This window comes from Scleropages formosus, chromosome 19, assembly GCF_900964775.1.
Source record: "Scleropages formosus chromosome 19, fSclFor1.1, whole genome shotgun sequence".
NCBI classification, from domain to species: Eukaryota; Metazoa; Chordata; class Actinopteri; order Osteoglossiformes; family Osteoglossidae; genus Scleropages; species Scleropages formosus.
The window spans coordinates 8,813,848-8,835,309 of NC_041824.1; the positions used below are offsets into that span (position 1 = coordinate 8,813,848).

The 21,462-nt window shown below is 39.5% G+C and overlaps 1 protein-coding gene across 2 annotated transcripts; it reads right to left on the reverse strand.

Annotated features, from left to right (window-relative positions):
• Window positions 1–1,850: 1,850 nt before the first annotated feature.
• Window positions 1,851–20,061, reverse strand: waca (WW domain containing adaptor with coiled-coil a). 2 transcript variants are annotated; one of them, XM_018741352.2, is made up of 13 exons: window positions 19,781–20,061; window positions 19,538–19,571; window positions 18,590–18,782; window positions 13,886–13,977; window positions 11,509–11,624; window positions 11,302–11,417; window positions 7,392–7,634; window positions 6,298–6,420; window positions 5,558–5,706; window positions 5,194–5,309; window positions 4,707–4,926; window positions 4,478–4,605; window positions 1,851–3,495 (listed from the first exon to the last, which is right to left on the reverse strand). In XM_018741352.2, exons 1-13 carry the CDS (start codon window positions 19,819–19,821, stop codon window positions 3,426–3,428), a joined length of 1,641 nt encoding a protein of 546 aa, XP_018596868.1. In that variant the 5' UTR covers window positions 19,822–20,061; the 3' UTR covers window positions 1,851–3,425. The 2 variants fall into 2 exon arrangements, with proteins under 2 accessions (XP_018596868.1, XP_018596867.1); XM_018741351.2 differs by having other exon boundaries at window positions 4,707–4,929; window positions 19,781–20,060.
• Window positions 20,062–21,462: the final 1,401 nt, after the last annotated feature.

The following is a 21,462-nucleotide window of genomic DNA, read 5'->3' on the forward strand; positions in this document are numbered from 1 at the left end:
TAAATTTTTGGGTAATAAAATACACCAGTGACAAAGCAATAAGAGCAAAGCTTGTAAACAAGCATAGGTTGTTGTTCCATTTTATCCTTGTTTGCAGGATAGGGTGTGGTTAAATGGACAGGATGTAAGCAAGCCCACAATGCGTAATACAAAGGATAGTTAACAGCCCTCAGGCTACACTTGAAGCTTCCAGGGTCTCCTGCAAAGATCCTTCCTGTGTCTGTTCTGCACCGTCCGTATTTGTTTAAAATGTGCAAAGGAGTCTTCGCTCTAGACGTCACTAAGAAAGGGGATGGTTGCTTTATTTTTCTTCACTCTGTAAAATTAGGAATGTTAAAATTCCCCACTGGCATGACCCAGGGGTCAAAGTGAAATACCTCACTGGCTCTGGCTTGGCTTTCCATGCTGTTTTTAATATTGGTTCCCCCAAAACGTATTAGAATAGCTTCATTTCAAAGTGCAAATAAGCTTAAAACATTAATTTGTGCTCATGTGATGTTGTTTTACTCATGTTAATGAGGTTGCACCCCATAAACCAATGAGTAGCAACTTGGAGCAATCAGTGTGAAAATATATATAATAACTGTGGTGATTTCTATAATATGGATGGGCTCACCAGTATGATAAAAAGGAAACAAAATTGCCCAGCTGAGTACATATAACACTTTTCTACCTCACTATCCCTCATCTTACCAAAAATCTCTGCTGTGGGGCAACAAAAACACTGAAATTACTGAAACAACGAGACCTTCATTGTATCTAATATTCCACTACGGCAGCATTTATGTTTCATCTTAATAATTTAGCACCTTATTGAAGCCTACATGTGTTCTGAGGTACTCTGTTACAGAACACATCTCTGGTTATTGTTACTATAATACCAGATGTAACCTGCTCATATACACACATCTTAGACCTTCAGATGCAGTGCTGCTTGAAAGTATGTGAACTTCTTCTGTCCCTTAGTTTTACCACAAAATGGTCACATAAATATGTAATGACCAATTCCATATGTCACTTTAATGGAACTTGTAGTGCAGGTGCAAAAAAAGGTGAATCCTAAGTTACACTGGTTAAACCGAGTAGATAAACTGATTTACACACTTGAGTCTATCATTTATTCATTTAAAAAGTTTAAGATTTAACATATTTTAGTACTTTTATACAAGCCTGATAACCATCACAACAGGGTTCACATACTTTCAAGCAGCATCGTGTATTTGGTGATTTTTACTGCCGGTTTAACTTTGACAGCACTGTGACGTAAGATGATAACATTCTTGACGCTAGGACAGATACTGTTTTTACTCCACCTAGATTAATGACGGTTTAAGCTTAGAACAGATCTGACAAATGAATAATGAACTAGATTAGCCATGAAGATGATGCATAAAATTTAGCCAAATGTATCACACAATCTCTGGCTATTAACACACCTATAAGTGTGATACTGCAAAAAATGTCAGATTTTAGCACCGATTACAGTGGCGATGAACTAACAGATAGCTGCAATATGAAATACATTAATAAGCTCTACATTAGTTCTTATGAGACACAAGCCAACAGAAGTGATGTATTAACCTTAGTTTCACTGGGCGACGCACTAATGTTACTGGCAATTTTGTAACTCATTGAGTACTGCTGTGGTCAAAGGTGACTGCATCTATTCATCCATTCAAGTTCAATAACTGCTTATATTGATCAGGGTTGCAATGGCCTGCAGCCTATCCCTGAAGCATTGGGCACAAGGTGGACTAGGGGTGTACGCCCGTATGTTGCAGGGTAGTCACACAAAATTCAATAAAAACAAATGTATGGGCAAAAACCAAACAAATCCACTGGTACTGCGATATGCATTTATTTTTAACTTCAGGAAACAATGTACAAAAGGGAAGATGCTGCCCCAATTCCTCAAGTGGGGTTACGTATCTGAAGCACGCATTCTAATGGACAGGATGAGCAGACTGAACTCGCACCGTGGACCACGGTACAAATACCCAATTGAAAAGGAAGGTTTGAGCAGAACAATCAAAGGAAAGTCAGCACAAATGCTGGCACCGGGATAAGACATCTGAAGTTTTCCTCCAGTGAGCACAAAATTGGTGAAACCTGTTAACCCTACACAAAGTAGAAAGGTAGATGCTCAACAAGTGTGTGTGTGTGTCCGCCTGAGAATTGGATGTTTTGGAGACTTTTGCTGGTTCACAAATGTGATCGGTAAATAACAAGCACTGCTCCTTTTCAGTTCAGCTTGTTTATTACAATACATACATTTCACATGTGACCACGTGTCTTCTCAATGCCCCGACTCTGCTGCTGTGTGAGAATTGGTGATGTGGACTCCTCGGCAGTGCCCCAAGCTGGCATAGTGCCACCATTTCACTGCCAGGGGAAAGGGGGGGTGCAAATGACAACGTGCAGCAATAACTTATGAATACGACATATCTGACATACTAGTAATCACTGCAACTTTTAATAAAACTTTTAGTCCATTACTGTAAGCAACTGTACACTGGAATGATCTTGCTTGATGCAAACAAATTTGCAGTTGAAGTACAGTTTAATTAAAATAAAAAAAATGAAAAAGGAAATTTTTTTTTTTTTTTTTTTTTTTTTAAAGAAAAAGGTAACTCGTCAGTGCCCTTCCAGAAGGAGTGGACTCAGACAGTATCCTATGCAGGTGAGAGTGGGGGCAGCCTTGGGAAATGGTCCTTCACTCCTGCGCCCGCTCTGACCAGCATCCCAGCTTACAGCGACTTCCATTGCACACAATCAGGCACTGGTTTTGATTCTAGTTAAAGCAAGACAGATGAATGAGAGATCTCTGAACCATTGCCACCAGTCATTATTAATATACCGTAAACATCCGTGGGGTGTGGTTTTTTGCTCTGAAGCCATGCCGGAGGGGAGAAATTAAATACTCTTCTGTTAAGAGGCAGTTAACAGTTTAATCATTAAAAATAAAAACCAGACAGTTTGAGAAATACACAATTAGCCCCTTCAACCACCTCCATGCAGATTTTACGCAGGCTTGCAGCAATGGTTCACAGGTCTTCTACCAATAAAAGCTTATGTTTGCAGACAAGTTAACATGTAGAAGGCTAAACATTTAGCCACCTTAGCATTGATTAGTTTGGATGTCAAAGCTCAATAAGCATGGCTTTCCATGGCTTCACTCTACAAAATGTATTTACAACATGAATACATCTACAAGAGGAGAAAAAAAGCTAAATTTCAAGGGCTTTACAGAATATATCGTGTATTGCCCTCCACCATGTTCTCTGCTAGCCTGCCTTCCATGCCCAGCCCAACAGTCCCAAACCAAATGAATGGCAGCTCAAAAGTGTTAAGACTGGGCTTCAGAACACCAGCTTGTGGGTTCCATCCATGTGCAATTTCTTCTCTTTTCTTCCATTCTCTGGGTCTCAAACCATAAAGGAATTCTGATTCTTCAACTTTTCAAGTTCCTTAATTTGTTGTCTCAAAAATAGTATCCTGCAGGTGAAGAGAAGGGGTGGGGAAATTACTTTGAGCATGAAATTCAAGTCTTTCCAAACTTTTAGAAACAGTTTAGGTCGAAATACACTTGGAAAACAAGGTAGCTTCAAACAGCAAAACAGTCAAAAGAATGATGCTTGTTCCTCAAAGAGTTTTGAATGGAAACTCCCATTCTTTCAAGAGTTAACGTCAAACCAAAGAATCCATTAAAGAATACTCTGTGCTCAAACAAGTGAAACCAGATTTCTGTTAGCAACTTGTTGCTCATAATGCCAAAGTCACTTTCACCCCTAATCTAAAATCTTAATAAGATAGTACCTCTACATTCCTATTAAATTATGTATAATCCTCAATTACAGGTACAAGAGTTACTCTGGCTTTTTATAATTTCTTAAAAAAAAAAAAAAAACCCTGAAACTGAGAAAATATCAATGTAGTCTCCACAACACCTATTCATTCTTATGGTTGAACTAATTCCCCCTATGAACATATTTATCTTTTTGCCACTTTCAACTTTATTATTCCCAATTTTTGTCTCCATAGAAACAGTACACCTCTTCTCCTTCACCTCTGGTGACACAATCACTGACACTGGACACATGCCGCAAACACTGGAAGGTAACTAAATGAAGCCGAATGAAATGCTCCTATTGTTTGGATGCACTTTGCTTCCATCTACTGGTTGACTATGCATATAAACACCGGACAAAATTTTTGGCAAAAAAGAACCTGCAGAGAAAAACAATAAATGCTGACATCTTCAAAAATTTGTAATTCTATTTGTAAACCAAGTAGCCTTTATACATTAAACATTTGTATATAAGTTGAAAAAGGTCAATGATGCTGGTGTGCAGAAGAGAACATGCTGCACTGTTAGCCATAGTATCCAACTCAAAAAAAAAAAAAAAAACTTCTAGCAGGAACCCTTCATAGAGTTAGCAAAACAATTATAACTGACTTCAAATTAAAACCATCTTACCTCTGCTCACGTAATGTTGCTTGAATTTCACAAACCCGAACTAATGATCTTAAATTTTTCAGCTCAGTACAATTTTCTGACATGTAGATGCTCCCCATGTTGTGGGCCTCCTCACGTAACCTTGCTGCCTGGAAGACAATGAAATGAGAAGAGTGATTTATGGCAGGGAACCTAATAAATGAAACATACACCAACAGAAACAAGGCCCACGGTTACCACGACAACCCACCTGCTTCTCCGCGTGTTCAGCCGGCCACCCTTGGACATGTCTGATGAGATTTTCGTTGAAGTGCGCTGCTAGCGAAGGTGTGAAGGAACATGAAGGCTTGGAAGAAGTGCTAGGGGCAACGGGGGCTGTAGTGGTCACACTGGCACTGCCATTATTGCTGCTGCTGGAAGCAGCAGAAGTGGCGGCAGTGTGATTTGGACCCGGAGATGGACTCCTCTGACTACTGACAAAATCAAAGGGTTTTGAATTAAGAGTGCCATAAACTTGCCCATATTGACACATCCTGTAGTACCGTATAGTGCCAGAAGATGGCACTATAATGCAAGATGAAAGGGAAATTTATTAAAAAAAAAAATTCAGGGCAGGTTATCTGCTCACTAACAATCTAATGGGTGAGTACCAATAGCATCACTCCATATCTGAAAAATACAGTCATATAACTGGATATTAAATGATAAAAGTTGCCCTTTGTGAAGAATCAGGTTACCTCTGCCGCTGAAGAGTATGTGGAGAGGCAGTTTCCTGTCCCTGCTTCTCTGAAACGACTGCCTGCTGGGGCACTGGTTGCGGTACTGGTCCAGTCTTCATCACTGGCGTGGTAACCTGAAGCAGGAAGGTGCACAAGGCCACGTGGGTCAAAGCAGCCACAGTCCTCTTGCAGTGACTGGAAGAGCCTAGCTGCAACTGCACAAGAACTCCAAAAATGGCTTTGGCAAAGTTGCAGAAACACCAAGTCAATTTAGAAAGAAAATTCTCTCTCTTCTGAATTTCAATATGCACCTGAAAAATCCAACTGGTACAAGAGAGTATATAATTTATAAAAAAAGAAATCACACTATTAATGACCTTACCTTTGGCTGAGTTGATGCAGGGGGTGTGCTGAGCATGGCTTTGAGAGGGACAGCATTTGTCTGTGGTGTACTAATTCTGGGAGAAACGTATGACCTTGGTGAGGAGGCATCTGATGTTAAGGACATTGGGGACTGGTTCGACTGCTGGCCTGTTTGTCACATGCAAGAAAAAAAAAATTGATTTGGTTAACAATTGCAAACAATTAACCTCACAATCAGCAGAAAGTAAAATTTTGAACTGTTTTTACAAAGATTATGTAGATAATTTCTCCCTTTGTTGGAAAAATTCAGGACCCTGAATGCTCTCACATAATGAATATATTGATATTCCTTCTAGTAAACTATCATCACGGGGCAAGTGTTTTTTCAGTCATCATTAGCTCTAGTGGTACACTGCATGGACAAGCCACTGTGGGAAGCACACTGAGGACAAAATGCATGGTCTGATTACAATGCACAGCAGGAAATATATTCCAACAAGGCTCCAGAAAGTCCATCTGATTCTAAGCAAACGGTCCAACACCGCTTACGTGAAATCACCTTCAGCTGTACATAGATCTGTATGTTTTGGGAGACAGTGTTTTCGAAAGTTACCCAAGATTTTAATACTGGCAATACTGTAGAAAAACAGGATTTGCACAAAAAATTAAAGCTGAACTCAAAAGCTATATAACTGACTCCATAAAGAGTTTGCATAAGAGTAATCTTTAAATATCAGTGACTTCAGAGGAATCCCATACCTTGAGTAGATAACTGAGCAGCTTGGGAAAGCAAAGTAGTAATGTTGAAAGCAGATGGTCCAGCTGTGAGAATCTTATGAAGCATAGACTGCAATGACGCTTGTGTGACAGCAGCTGTAAGAACTAAAAAAAAAAGAAAAAAAAAAAAAAAGAAAAAGGGGGGGGGGGGGGGGGGGGGGCGACGACAACATGTAAACCTATTGCTGTTTCACGAGTTCTAGGAGTTTTGTGAGAATTCTACAATATGAATCAAAAACCTGAGGCATCAACAGCTGACATCAGTTTGGAAACATACCAAGTGACTGGCTCCAGTTTTTGCATGCGCTGCTTTTCATGCATCATATGAATAACTTGTCGTTCAAGCATTCTTCATTTATCTTCTAATAACTAAATGACTTACACATTGCGAGTCAAACTGAAAATCCCAAGCAGATGAAGCTTTTACATATGAAACTGTGATCCTGTGAGTATTTACATTTTCACTGTAGCCACAGTTTGTGTGGCAGATGCATGAAGTTCAAAAACTCATGCAGACAAGATTCAGCAAGCAGGTTAACCATTAAAAAGGATTTCTTTTAATGCTATAAATGTGAAACACGACACTATGGTTCTACAGCAAAGAACAGCGCTTAGGCAACAGACAAACAGAAAACAGTTTTTTAAAAAAAAAAAAAAAAAAAAATCCCTAAATTCCACATCTCTAAAACTGTCCTCAGCTAACTACATGGAAAACTGAGCTGACAGTAAGTCATCATGAGGCCAACAGAAGTTGAAGAACCTAAGAATGCAAGATAAGAACCAAGAGGAATGGAAATGCATTTGAGAACTAAGTAATCAGCAAAAAAAAAACAGCCCTTACATATAATCTGTGGACACAAGGCCCACAGACTGAGGGCTGAAAACTTTATCAAAGTTTTGCAAATAAAGACAAAGTGTAGAAGAAATGTTCATTTATTCAAAGGTTGTGGATTAAGCTCAGCTGCATACCATCTTGTCAAAAGACCTCATTTGACGGTGTTCCAATTTCCTTGCTCTAGAAGCTGTAAAGGAATTAAAACCTCAACAAGGGGATGGCTGTACAAGGTGTGTATTACCTTCGTTAATCTTGGACATATCCACGTTGGTGTTGTTTAGCTGAAGTGTGGCTTGAAGTGCTGGAAGGAGTTGACGCAGGAGGCTGGGGTCTTGCAGTAAGGGGGGCGCAGGGGACTGGGGCACAGGGGACACGGGTACAGCAGAGGCCGACGATGTCTGGATTCCTGAGGGGTTCAGGCCAGAAGTAGTGGAGGGATGCGCAGTGCCAGGGTGGGATGCAGGCTTGTCCACTGGAACAGATTCTGAAGGACAAGAGAGATGGAGAAGGAACCCACATTACCACCAAGGTCTGAACCAGTTTTTTTTTTTTTTAATAAAAAAAAAAAAAAAAAAAAAAAGACCAACTTCAAATGTATTTTACATTATAAACCACCGAACTGGGATGTCTGTGCATTGTCATGAACAGATGCTGTCACTAATTCACTAACAGATGAAATGTTGCTTAGTTCTGGGACAAAAGGCACAGATCACAAGCCACCAGAAATAATTCTCCTGTAAGAACACACACACAGTCTGAAACCGCTTGTCCCAAGCGGGGTCGCAGCAAACCGGAGGCTAACCCGGCAACAAAGGATGCAAGGCTGGAGGGGGAAGGGACACACCCAGGACGGGATGCCAATCCATTGTAAGGCACCTCAAGCAGGGCTCGAACCCCAGACCTGCCAGAGAGCGGGACCCGGCCAAGCCCACTACACCACTTTCAGAACCTACACTATGGTGGTTTAAAAAAGTACTTTAGAACAGATGTTATGACACAAATTTCCTGATTTAAAACTTGTTTTTAGAAGATTCAGAAAAATTCTACACAGAATGCCTGACAGCTGTTTTATCTTGAGGTCTTTTAGTGCTGTAACAACAATACCCTTTAATGCTCATCTTTCTGGGTTAATTACATCCCAAGACAGCTCACAGCCCAAAGACTCAACACTCCTCAAGACCCCCCTTCATTGGCTTTATCATGCATCTGCTTCAACCCCACAACAGAAAATAAACACCATAGTGGTGGTGAGGGGGCGGCATCTGAAACTGTGACCTTAAAGTGCAGGAAACCGATGATGGCTGGTAGATTACAGTAGAGTTTAGGTTTAATGATGGCTCATGTCCAGCACTTCTCACAACAAGGCTGGGCAGGTAACTTAGAAAGACATGTAATTTCTACTGTTACATTTCAAATAACAAACCATCACCCCACACTTCCAGGCAACACCTGAGAACAGAGAACAAGTCAAAATGTGAGTCTTGGTAATCTAGAGCAAAAAGCAAGGCAGGCAACCTCATTCCCAAAGGCAAACCTTACCTATCAGTTTAAAACATAATTCTTTTGAAACACAGTATAATTAGAAATAACAAATTATACATTGACATTCAGCAGAAAAGTTTTACTAGCACTAAAGAATTGCGAAAGAAATTGTTCATTTTCTTATAATCTGAAATTATTTTCTTAAAGAGCTTTAAGTAAAACTGTCTGTAAAGCAATGTACAGTAATTAAAAACAAGTCAGAGCAAAACAGCAGCATTTTAAAAATGACAGTAACAGAAGAACATTATTAATAACTTTGTCCAGTACTGGTTCATGGTCATCAGGAGTCTATCCCAGAAGGACAGTGTGTGATGTAGGTACACCCTTGATGGGAGTGTAGTCCAGACAACGTAATCATACGCACACACAGACTAAGCCCCAAATCAACATTACAAGTGAATTCAAGAGACGACACAAGCCAAACTGAAGGCAAAATCAGACTCCTCCCTTCCCCCCATTAAAATGGAAGAGCACAAAAAAGTGCATATTCACCCATCTATAGACAAGTGACGTAGACAATGCTATCATTCTCAACATCCTCAGAGAGTGCCGCTCCATCAATGCACAATTACTTACAAATGTAACCTGTATCTGAGCTCATCTTTCCACCACCCAAAAATGTCCCCAGTACTGCTGTAGCAGTTCAGCTCATCAACTGAGCATATTACTTACATACGGTGTTAACTGAATGACAGTAAAACCGACAACTGTGTGCAAGCATTCATGTGCAACTGTGATAAACACAAAATTTTTCATTTAGCCACAAACTTAAGATTTTTTCAAAAAATGCAGAAAGGAGATGCCCCTTAAGGTTGGAGCATGAGCAATATATCAACATGAGTAATTTTACTAAATAAAATTAAGATTTTTTTTTTTTTAAAAAGGAGTTTAAGAGTCTCGTTATGGGCATAAGCATAGCCTAGATAGCTATAAAATGGCTCACTGCAGCTTTGCTCATACAGGACAGACTATTAGCAAAATTTTATCCATCATTCTCCCCCCCAAAATAAGAGGTAACAGAACACTTTGCCAGCTGTATACAAATATTTTCAACATTGGAAACACCCGTTCTCGCACCTTAGCTGCCCCTCTCAACCTACACGAGTAGTTGCTTAAAATTCACTAAATCTCTTAAACCATTAGTTGCCAACTATAAAGCCAAAATTTTTCATGCAATTATCAGCACTATCAATATTGGTGTAAAATTCTACAGGTGATGAGAGCACAATTACACATAAAGAGGCAATGCAATTACTGACATACACACAAATGCAGGAAGTGCTGTGTCAGTTGTTTCCGTCCTGCAACTCCACTTCCCATCAGTAGAAATTTTAGAGAGAGGTCAAGTACTTGCCAGGTTGCACTGACATACATTTTGCTCCACTCTCCCTCAAATTTTTTATTCACTTTTTTCTTATTTTGGACAGTAAAATGCTTGATCTTTCACTTAAATGTACTTTCTAAATGTAACTATCTAGAAAGCGCAATACCAGAATTTGGATGTGTATCAACATTTTATTTGTACATTATTGCTAAATAGGCAATTGAGCCTAATAAATGCTAAATGCCACTTAAGGCCTTGAAAATGTCAATGCCCTTTCAGTGCAAATACCCAGGTCTCACCCTGCTACAAAACACACTGAAAAACTTTATACTGTACATTTCACTGTGTCAAAGTAAATTACAAAATATACCATTTACTTGTCTCTGCTTGGACACTAAACATGAAAATCATAGTTTCAGTTAATTTTTCAGCATGGATCAGTTACATATAATCTACAACAATCACTGTCATGTTTGACTAGATGCCAAAACTAAACGGGCTTAACTCAAAGCAGGCACTTTACTTCAGCTGGATGGATATGCAGACTGATTCCTAACATACACCTTGAACAAATCAGCATGCAACTATTCAATCTTAAACATCTGACCTACTAAACATTTTAGCTCCTTGACTACTATTACTGCATTAATCAACCCAAGAATGCCTTCCAAGTGTAGCAGCAGGCAGAATCATCTGCCATAGTAATCTTACACGTGAACACCAAGCATGCTGGGGGGGAAGGAAGGGGGGGGGGGAGAAAAAAAAAAAAACTATAATCACAACACAGAATATATTTTTAACCATCATAAAAAGTGCACAGGGTGATTCACAAAAAACATTAGTTGTACATCATATTGGGAATACTCTTTGGGCCTTTTTCAGTAAATCAAACATCCACTGGTTGTGCAGGACTTTAGGAGTGTGGCCTTGGATCAACACATTGTCTCATAGGTTTACAGGCATTCCTCCGCATTCCATTTCAAATCAGATCTTCATGTAACGCTCAATGAAAGGAACACGGTTTCTTACAGGTTAATAAGCCATAATTCACACCTATTTTGTTCGGTCTTCTCATCTAACAATAACCATGAAGTCTGATCTCTCCATTTTTTGACCAACACTGCAGAAAAAAATTGTTTCATAGGAATACTTTATGCTACTTAAAAGTACTCTGAATATTTTACACCAGGGCAAAGGGACAACATATGGAAAGAATCTAATTAAGATGAATGTGTGCAGTTTTAATTCCCAAAATTAAGGGGGTCTGTTTTTCTCACATACTTACTATCGCTGCCAAAGCCAACGGCAGTTGTAGCCTGCATAGCCTCCCGTCTGTAGTCTCTGTCTTTGGGGAAGTTGTTGACGATTGCCATCTTTGTAGCTTCTTTCTGCCTCTGCTCCCTGAAGGTATGGAGAGAAACAAAATTTAAACACCTTTACATTTGTACAGTGTACACATTATATCTTACCCTCCACAAGGGGTTTGAAGTACCTCTCCAACCATTCTTTGGGTTTTTCCCACTGGGAAACCTCGGTCCTGCAGTTGTAATAGTATTTCTTCCCAGAGGAGCTGATGTGTTCAGACCAGTCATCTGGAGGTTCGTAAGGCTGAGAGACAGAAAGAGACGAGGAGGGAGGACAGACAGTTCCTGGTTAAGAGAGACTTTTCACATCAAAATCACTTCCAGCCGTAGCAAAGGGGCACCAAAGCACAGATCTAACATGATGTAAGAGCCTTGCAATCTGAGAGACCCAAGACCTATATATCCTTATGCTGCTAGCTTCATGGCAGAGCAATGGTAGAGTTTTTATTTTAAAAAAGGTAGCTAGCACAGCCCATACTTTCCAAACCTGCCACTTTACAGCCACATTCAATAACTACCCAGTGTGTCTGAAACTGGTCATACTAAAGGGGCAGCTGTTCAATCACATTCACATCACCAAACTATTAAATAACAAAAAGAATCCCTGCGAATGCCGAAGAATGCAACTCGGCCACATCTTCATTCCAAATAGCTGATGATGTTCTTGCTCTCATCCAAGACATTCAGCTGAAAGTGAACTGAGGTATCAAGAAGAAAATGTTGCTTGAAATGCTAGATTATTCAGTCTCAAGATCTGTGAAGCTTTAAAACACAGGCATATATGAATAGCTTTCTGTCTGGTTGCACTTGCACAAAGTTCGCAGAAAAACAGGGTTACGATCAACACGTTCGTTACATGACTACTCAAACATACCTACATTCCAAAATAATTGCTAAACAATATGCTAGTTATACATGCAGAAGAACAAGTTTTCAAACAAGAGCATCTTAAATTTATTTAGAAGTCATTTTGAGTGGATAACTAATCAGAATGTTTACAAAAGTTATGTTGTAAATAAGATTTTTTGGGAGAACTGCATTTAAACAAGCTATTGGATGTTCCATTAAAACAACCAAACATATTTTAAAGAATTCCCAAGGTAATCAACTATTTTCAGTTCTGTAACCTGTAATTCCAGACCAACCTGAAGACTTTCAGCCTATCGTTTTCTTAGGAAACAGACTGTATGGACATTAATACTATGTTGACAGAACCTCACATTTGAAGCTTGTCTCTGGAAGAGTACATTTTAACAGCAAAAACACGAAGTCTGTGTATATTAAACTTATGCAAAGGTTACTCAATATAAAGGAAACCAGAAGGGCAGCATACATACAAATTGCTGCAATATATGAATTTAGTGGCTTGACAGTGGTACCACAGTGCCTTGTTCTGAGGCTGCAATGAGCGTTGACTGAGCACCAGAAGGTTGCAGGTTTGAGTCCCAGTACAGCTCTAGACTATCTTTCTCAAACTGTTCATATCCAGCTGTTTAGAAACAAATAACCATGCAAGTTTTGTCCAAAACTAATTAGCCAGCTTTTTAACCCATCTCACAGCTACCACAGCCAAAGATGGACCTGCAAAGATTACAGTGCTGCCAAGATGCTCCTAAACCCTTTATCCACAAACTTCACATGAAGGGGAAAAGCTACACACTCAATGGCCTTGTAGGACTGAGGGGGGAAAAAAGAGGAGGACTGCTACATGGAATGTATTCTGCCAGGCAAAGATTTGGGGTTGAATTCCTTAGTAGCCCCTACCCTTTTTAAGAACAGAGCAGGAAACGGTAAGGCTGTAACAGAGAAACACCATTGGATTCCAGCAGCATTCACTTCCAGGACTAGGAAACATCTTAAAATATATTTCTAGGAGCAAAAAGCTCTCACTGCTCCCCCATTATCCTGTGACAGAAATCCAGCCACTTAGTGTATGAGTAGTGTCTGAGCAGCGTCTGCGCTTTATCACAGACAAATATTGAAGTTCTGTGATCAGCTGTCGAGAATCAAAGCTGCTTCATCTGATTAATTATTCACCTCAGCACACTATTTCCTGCAGTGGAGAGCTGAATAGTTTGACTGGGTCAGAGACCAGTCAATTTCCCTTCATAAAACAGACCCCCATACTGTGGCAACTGCCTAAATGATGACAAAACAACCCCAAGTAAAAAACCACAACATTTTTTGTATAAAAAGTCATGATGTCAAATTTAAATCATGTCACTGGACTTTACATTAGACAAAATTTCAACTGGAGCAATGTATCCCTTAAAACAAATGGATCAAACAGATGTACAGCAGCGTTAGTTGCCCAGAGCTGCGATGTAAAAATTCATTCTTCCATGACACAGAGCTCTGTATCGTGGAACATCAAGAGAAAATACTTGTTTCACGTATCCATTTCAGTGGCTCAAATGTAGAACAGATAACCAAAGCCCAATCTATGACTTCCAAAACAGTTCAACAAGTTTTAACTTGTAAATACAAACAAAAGCAAATACTTACTACATCTGTCGTTTTGCTTGGATTAGAATGTGAATTTGAGCTATGAAGGGTACTGTGATTGTGCGAATTTTCTTGTGGAGAACAGCTGGTCCCTGAAAGACAAACCACAGCAACAGTATTACTTTCCAGTATGCACTACCCTCTGAGAAAGTACAGCAATATTTCCTGTTCCCCAGTAGTTCCCTACAATCAGTCTGAAGTTACATCTGGCTCAAGCGCACCTAAATTAAAGCTTTAAACAATAAGAAAATGATACCTAAAATGTAGCACAGTCATGTGCAGTTTTTTGGTCTTCAGCACACATCAGGCAGAGATCAGTTAAACACCAGACATCTTTAACAAAGGTGGACAGCAGAACAAAAACATACCTATGGACGATAAGGATTTAGTGGTGCTAATATATATATATCACACACACACACACACACACACACACACACACACACACACACTTGTCTAAAGGCCCTCATTTCTGCATCAATTTTCTGAAAATGGAGAAAAACAACCATATTTTGGAGAGGGGAAATAAAAAAATATTGGTTAACAAGAACTAAGTTTAACAACTAGATTTAAATTCAAAGACATCTAAGTTTACTCCCAAAACGAATGCTTGCACACTGTTAAACAGCATAGGTAACGCTCCTTAGTTCTTCTAGATAATGACACAATAGCAATAATCATATCTTATATGTTTACATTCAGCTGATGCTTTTCTCTGAAGCAACATTAAGCTACTTACAATTATTCACCCATTTATAGAACTTGGTAATTATACTGGAGCAATTTAGGGTATGTACTTTGATCAAGGGCACTACAGCAGGAGTTGGGACTCAAACCTGCAACCTCTGAATCCAAAAGCAGCTGCCCTAACCAGTACTCTACAAGCTGCCTTATTGTAGTTTTTTTTTTTTTCATAATTGTTCATGACAGAAGAAGAATTACAAAAAGTGACAGTGGCAGGGAAACGACTAAACAGACTCACAAATGTAGGGAAACTATCCCGTGGGCCAGAGCTTCACACACCCGTGGTCCAAGGCCCATTGCAGGTGGACACTAAAAGCAGAGCTGCCACAGGTGCCCAATAACTATGGCAACTGAAGCAGTAAGAGATATGGGCTTCGAGAAAAGGTCAGCAAAATAAACCAATTTACAATTCAGTAATTTTCAAGATGCTTAAAGCAGACGGACATATGTGTTTTTGCACTACTAAAATGTTTTAGGGTGCTATGCCATAGGAAAAACACAAAGTTATATTTCACCTTTCCTTTCTAATATCAAACAATATGAAAAATCTATACCACTATGATTACAAAGAAAGACACTCCAACCGGCTGTCATGATTTTGAATAACTCCGTCTTCAAGCATGCACTACCATCAAGGTGATGACTTTTGAGCAGGAAACTGTGGAAAACCACCCAAATATACCCCAGGTCTGGGGCTTTGCACCACCAGATGTAAACATGTATCTATAAAATTTCAATAACTAATCCAATTAAATTCTCCAGTGTCAATCCCTAGAACCATTGGTACACCCTGAACAGGAACCCAGACCATAAAGACAATTCCATTATGGTCAACATGCATCCTAAACTGTGTGAGCTTAAACTGTGTGCCACTGTAAATGCTATCCTACAACTGGCTTCTTAACTTACAAAACAACTGGGACAGCATGTCTGTCTGCAACTTGGATGACTTGACTCCAAAGTCAAACGACAATACAGAAAAAGACATACGTACATTAGAAAGAATAAAACATATTTTTATGTAATTTTACATGTCATGTCCACAGCCTCCTAATAAACCCTCAGATTCAAATGCAAGTTAACCCTGCATAGGACATTTTAAGTATTTCCAGTGTTTTTCAGCTTCTGGCCACTTTCAACTACCTACACAACTAATATAAGCTTAATAATACAGACTTTCCCTTGATCTGTTTGCAGTTTGGGTTCTGTAAAAATCTTTGAAGTCATTTTCATTTTAGCCATTTCTAAGACTTTTCATTCTAACAGTAGCTAAGTAACATTAAAACTAATTTAAAGCGACAAAATAGAACACCTTCTTCCCATAGTCATCTGCACATCAGTCCAGCAAACATCAAGTGTATTTCTGTGCCACAGACATTTTACATAACAGAATGGTAAACATAAAAATGTTCATGTTTGAACATTTGTAACTCTAATGTGTTATGAACATGCTGGTGCTATTTTGTGGATTTTGAATGCATAAAAGTTTATGGCACCGTCTGAAACGCATACCAAAAAAAGGCCATGTCTCAACATGTTAAAGAATTAAAGTAATATTGTTAATTGCTGCTGACTGTCTCAGTAGCAAACCACTAACATCCTTCATGGAGAACGGTTCAGTAACCTTTAATACTTTTGAGCCAACTTTTTCTTCTGATTGAAGTTTTCACTTGGATCACTGCATATGTACAGACATCAACCTGGACATCTTGCCTTCAACTTATTTAAATAGGCCAATCTATTTGTCAATGAGATCTCTGCATCTAGGCTCAACAGCGCCATTGTGTTTCTCCATGACAAATACTCAAACGCAGACCGTCCCTGTACAAGACCAAACAGACCCAGGAATTTCGTATGACTCTGAGATGAAATCCTGGTCAAGGACAAGATCTACAGCCACCTGGACTACTACATCTCCAGCTACTATAATCAGATGGTTTCAGCCCCTTCAGAAAACAGCTACTTATGTGGTTTCAACTTACCCAAAAAATGTGAGGTGGAAGATGAGACATCATTCAATGCTATTAACACTGACTCTCAGGTGAGCTTTCAAAACCTCTTGATTTAGCCTGGAAGGCTCAGCTACAAATGCTTCATGATGTCATGCGCCCACCCGAAGAAATCCACTTTGTTCTGCACACCTGTGCTTATTGGTCATAGCACAATGTATAATGGATATCCTGCCCATACACTGGTTAGATCTGTCACAAACCTAAAGCGCCAAAAACATGTACAGATCTAAAAATTCATCTCTGGTTGTATCACAACATGCAGAACTCCAACCAACACAGACTGTACTAAAGAAACACCACCACAAAATGCTAATTTTTCTGCTATACAGTTTTTAGCACCAGTTGTTTTTTAGAAAATAAAGAAATGGACAGCACCAAGTACACTTATAGTTTTGTCTCTTGATGAAAGTGTTGTCAGGGTCAAGCCTACTAGACACAGGACAAACTACCCAGAATGTAGGAAGTAAAAATAAAGATGCAGCTTTTGCAAATCCATAACCCTGACAGAATCCCTAGGCTGCACTCAAGAGAGGAAAAATACGCAAGAGTCAGCAGCGTTAAAGTAATATCTGACAATTATGTACAAACGATATTGTGCTTAACCACATAACCAACGTAACATGAGTTTTCACATGTTTAACAATAAAAATGCATGTGTGTTGCTCACGAACACCTCAGATTAAACTAATGAAAGAGATACTTAAGCCTGATCCTAAGTATACATAGAAAAATTATATATAGGTTTATTGTAAAAATTTGAAACAACTAAGCATGGGAGAAAATACTGGTATACAAGAAAAAAATGCTGTATATAACACTTGCGTGAAACCTGTTCCAAGGAAAGTGAGATCAATAGGTAACTGCTAAATAGACATTAGTGACATGGGTTAAAGAATGGACATTGAACACCTGCTGACTACAAGTGGTTAATTTTCTACTAAGAAATATAGAACTTAACCCTGTGTTATGACATGACAGAAGTATAAGTTAGAACTGTGCACTGAAAACTATGGGTGCATTATTCTCTTAAAGCCCAAATGCGTTCCTTTGATCACCTTCATTTGCCTCGTGTCACATTCTGAGACCTAATGACGTAAAAATGTAAAGGAGACAGTCAAATTCAATTTTTACTACTGCAGCACATAGAACAACTACTGCCAAAAATATACTAACATTACACATCTGGTCATTTTAATGACTACCATTAATGCTGTGACTAGCGATATTTCTAATATTTAGTATGCAAGTTTAGTGATTTTGTTTTGTACATTTATTTTTTAATGCATATATAATCAGGCAGTGTGTATGCTTTAGTTATGGGAACTTAAATGGAAGGGGGACTTTATTAGGACTTGTTTTGTTTGACAAAAGCCTGGAAAATCCACAAATATTATCCTTACTGTGAGAAAATGGATTTTTCAAAATCTTCCAAACACTATAAATTAAAACTCATAACCACTAATAATTCTAATTTACCTGAAAAAGTGGAACAAAAAAAGATTCTCCACATTATCAGTAATTAGAAATACTGCCACACAAAACCTATATAAACTCAAGACTAAACAGTCTGAGATCCTTTATTGATACATATGGACTAAACCTAATCATGAATAATCAGAGACCTGTAAATCAAGGTAAAGTTTTAAGTGACTTCTTGGTATGAAGGAACTTCCACAACATCAAACTTGTACTTCAGGCTGCGATGCCCAACAGTCCATAAATTACTGATTATTATACCTTATAAAGCACAATTTATTTGTGGGAAAACAACATGTGAAAAATATTTCTTCCTTCATCTTAAAAATTGTTGTATTCTGTGACATTCACTTCAAAAGCCTGATTTTCTTATCCTTGCCAATAATGACAAAAAACTTCAATCGGCATTTAGAGTTGGCAAACCTCCTACATGTCTTTTAGGTTTTCAGCGTGGAGCTCAGGCGGATCTTACCTCCGTCTCTCTCTCTGACCCGATGTGGCTGGACTGTCTTTGCCCTGTTTTGAGCAACGGAGTCACCGTGTTTGTTTTCGGGGCTGTCTGAGCGGCGAAGCATCTTGCAGGGTGGGCTGGGATCCGAAGAGTCTCGCATCTTCTCATGGCGGTGATCACTTCCAGGGTGACTCTTTGATGGGTATTTAAGAGCCTGCAGCAAAAAACATCCAGAAATGGTGAAACAACATCTACACTGAAAAGTGTCCACTTTTTGGCAGGTAATCATGACATTTTGAGCAAATCATTGAAATCCAGCCTGTTAACACTGCTTACATAACCTGTTAAAGCAAACACTCATATTTTTTAAATAATCCCTGGCTGGTTAACGACTGCGGGTCTGTCATCGGTCACTACTGCAAAACGTAAACAGTACAATCCTATATAAAGCAATACTCAGTGTCAACAGGTCTACCGCTTGGACACCGTGGCGTTTTTGCTTTAAATTAAAGTGAATAAAGACTGCAGTGCATTGCATTATCCGCGCAAACACCCACGACACAGTCCCCAGAGACGGTTATTTTCAAACCGCCGGCTAACTGATCAAAATACTCAGGAAAAAAAAAAAAAAAAAAAAAAACACCAAACAAATTGGAAAGGCTGGGTGTCAAAATTAAACCCGCAGTGTTTTTACAGATTAATATCCGCATATTGCGCTTTGGATTAGCGAGCGCTCCATGACAGGCCCGCGGCTAGGCAGCTAAAATAAGCTAACCCAGCTCGCTACACCGACGGCGCAAATGCGTTCGTTTAAGCGCAGCACAGTCCAGAACTCTGTTTAACGGATACATACAGTCTCTAGTGGATTTTTAGAGCCGGAAATAACACTTTTTGCAACATTTCCCACACCGCGGCCTGCGGGAAACTGCGAAGCCTGCGCCTCAGTGGCCCGTTTTTAGTCATATATACCTGGTAAGGCTGGGAATCCCTTCTGTCGTTGCACCTGGAAAACAGAAAGAAAAGGGAAAACAATCAGTCCGCGAGATTTTATTTTAAAAACCACAAAGAGAGATAAAGATGACAGCGGTTCAAGAAAAAAGAGCAGCAGTGGAAAGAGCTTTCTTAAGTTTCTACTTGTATGGGTTTGTGGTAAAAATGGCGGCCTGCGAGAGGAAGGAGGGGAATGTGAGTATAAAACACGGAGCTCTTTACCCATCGCTCAGTCTCGCTTGTTTCCTTGCATACATTACCATCAATGCCGTGTTAGTGTGTGTGCAGTGGATGGGGAAAGGTGGACTACTTAATCGTTCGGCTTTTTGTTCTCTCTCTTTCGTTTTGTTTTCGGCGACCCGATCGCATCTATTATTTCGGTAGTTTTGGGGAGGTCCGAGTCGCTCGCGGGCGTCACTAAACGGAAGAGCGCCCTCGGTCCATCTCGCGTTCGCACACCCTCCGCCGAGCGTCTATCTACGCGACACTAAAGCTCCACCCCGTTGCGCCACCACGCCCCTGACTACGCCCTGCAGCCTTGGCCACGCCCTCTAACCCCACCTATATTCATATCCGGGACACTTGGGCTAAGTATCGGCTTTCTCCGCCTGGGATCCTCTGTAACCCGGAAGTGAATTTCAGTTCGTAGTCCGAAAGCGCGTCAACACGGGGTGACGGGGGAAGGACCACAAGTTCAAAAAAGTGCGTCTTCTGCTGGAGTGGTTGTGTTGGGTTATGTTGTTTCCCTCAAAAATAAATGCTTAAAATAAAATATGGAAGGATAATATTATGCATTTACATGGTTTCAAAGCTATAAATTATATATGCGGTAGCGTATGGAAGCACACAACTGCAGCACTAGCGGGGGGCCTGTCTTGAGTGTGTGGAGTAAATCATGACATGATTTCTGCAAAATAACATACTAGAACTTTTATTACTTGCCATGTATTACAGGGCAAAAATACTCGTTTGTTAAATGTAAGCCAAATTGTTTCTTCTTCCACTTTATTATAAATATTGAACTGAAAACGCAGCTCAAAATGCAAGTTCGTGTTTGTTTTTAAATATGATCAACAGTAGTAAAACCAAAAACATCATGAACTATTTAGCGTAACATGCCATCTCAAACAAAAATAAGAATTTCATAAGCACTGAGAATGTCAGGGCTGAAAAGCGCTGCATCTTGAACTGCGCCATCTGGTGGAATAAAGGAAGAATTTAATTTAGAGACAGCAGTGACTGAGGCGTAAGTAGTGTGTGTACATTTCCTACTACAGTATTTTAAAGTGATGTGGGGATTTTCTCAAGAATCAGTGAGGAGTCTCTTTAGCAAATATTTTATAATCAGTGCTCTCTTCCATGCATTCAGATGTTTTCTGTCACCTGTCGTTATTTTTGATGCTTTGTTGTTTGGTTTCAGTGCTTTCCCTGTTATTCCCTTAGCTGTCTTAGCACCAGAGTGAACCTGAAGATGTTCCGAGGTTCATTAGAGAAAATTTCTCTGAATGCTAATTAGTAATTCGTTTGTAGGACATTCCCTGAGTCCCTCCACTGGGGCAGAGTGATGCGATGCACCCAGCACGGTAAATAACATCCAGCCAACAAGACGGAAGAACACATGACAACCCACCATATGTGATTGCATCATGCCCCCATGCAAATTAATAATGCAGACTGACATTTTAAGCAAAAGAAGAGCAGATGCACAATACTTTTATGTTCACTCTGCTGGAACAGCAGCTGGAGGCTTATTATTTTTTTGTCACACATTTATGTTTCATAGACACAGGCTTCTTGATCCTGGGCAAATAGGGCTGAGAATTAAAGCTAAATAAGATTTGAAAAATTGTCAGCATGCCCAACATGAAAATAAAATCTCAATAGTGCTGAAAACTTGGGGTTCA

Bases quoted from the DNA above. Each gene is read 5' to 3' on its own strand.
- waca (XM_018741351.2), bottom strand. From the start codon at position 19,821: ATGGTAATGTATGCAAGGAAACAAGCGAGACTGAGCGATGG. The intron at 6,421-7,391 runs GTAATACACACC...TTTTTTTTTTAG, and splicing joins TATGTCCAAGATTAACGAAG to TTCTTACAGCTGCTGTCACA. The intron at 3,496-4,477 runs GTAAGATGGTTT...CTTCACCTGCAG, and splicing joins GCAACATTACGTGAGCAGAG to GATACTATTTTTGAGACAAC.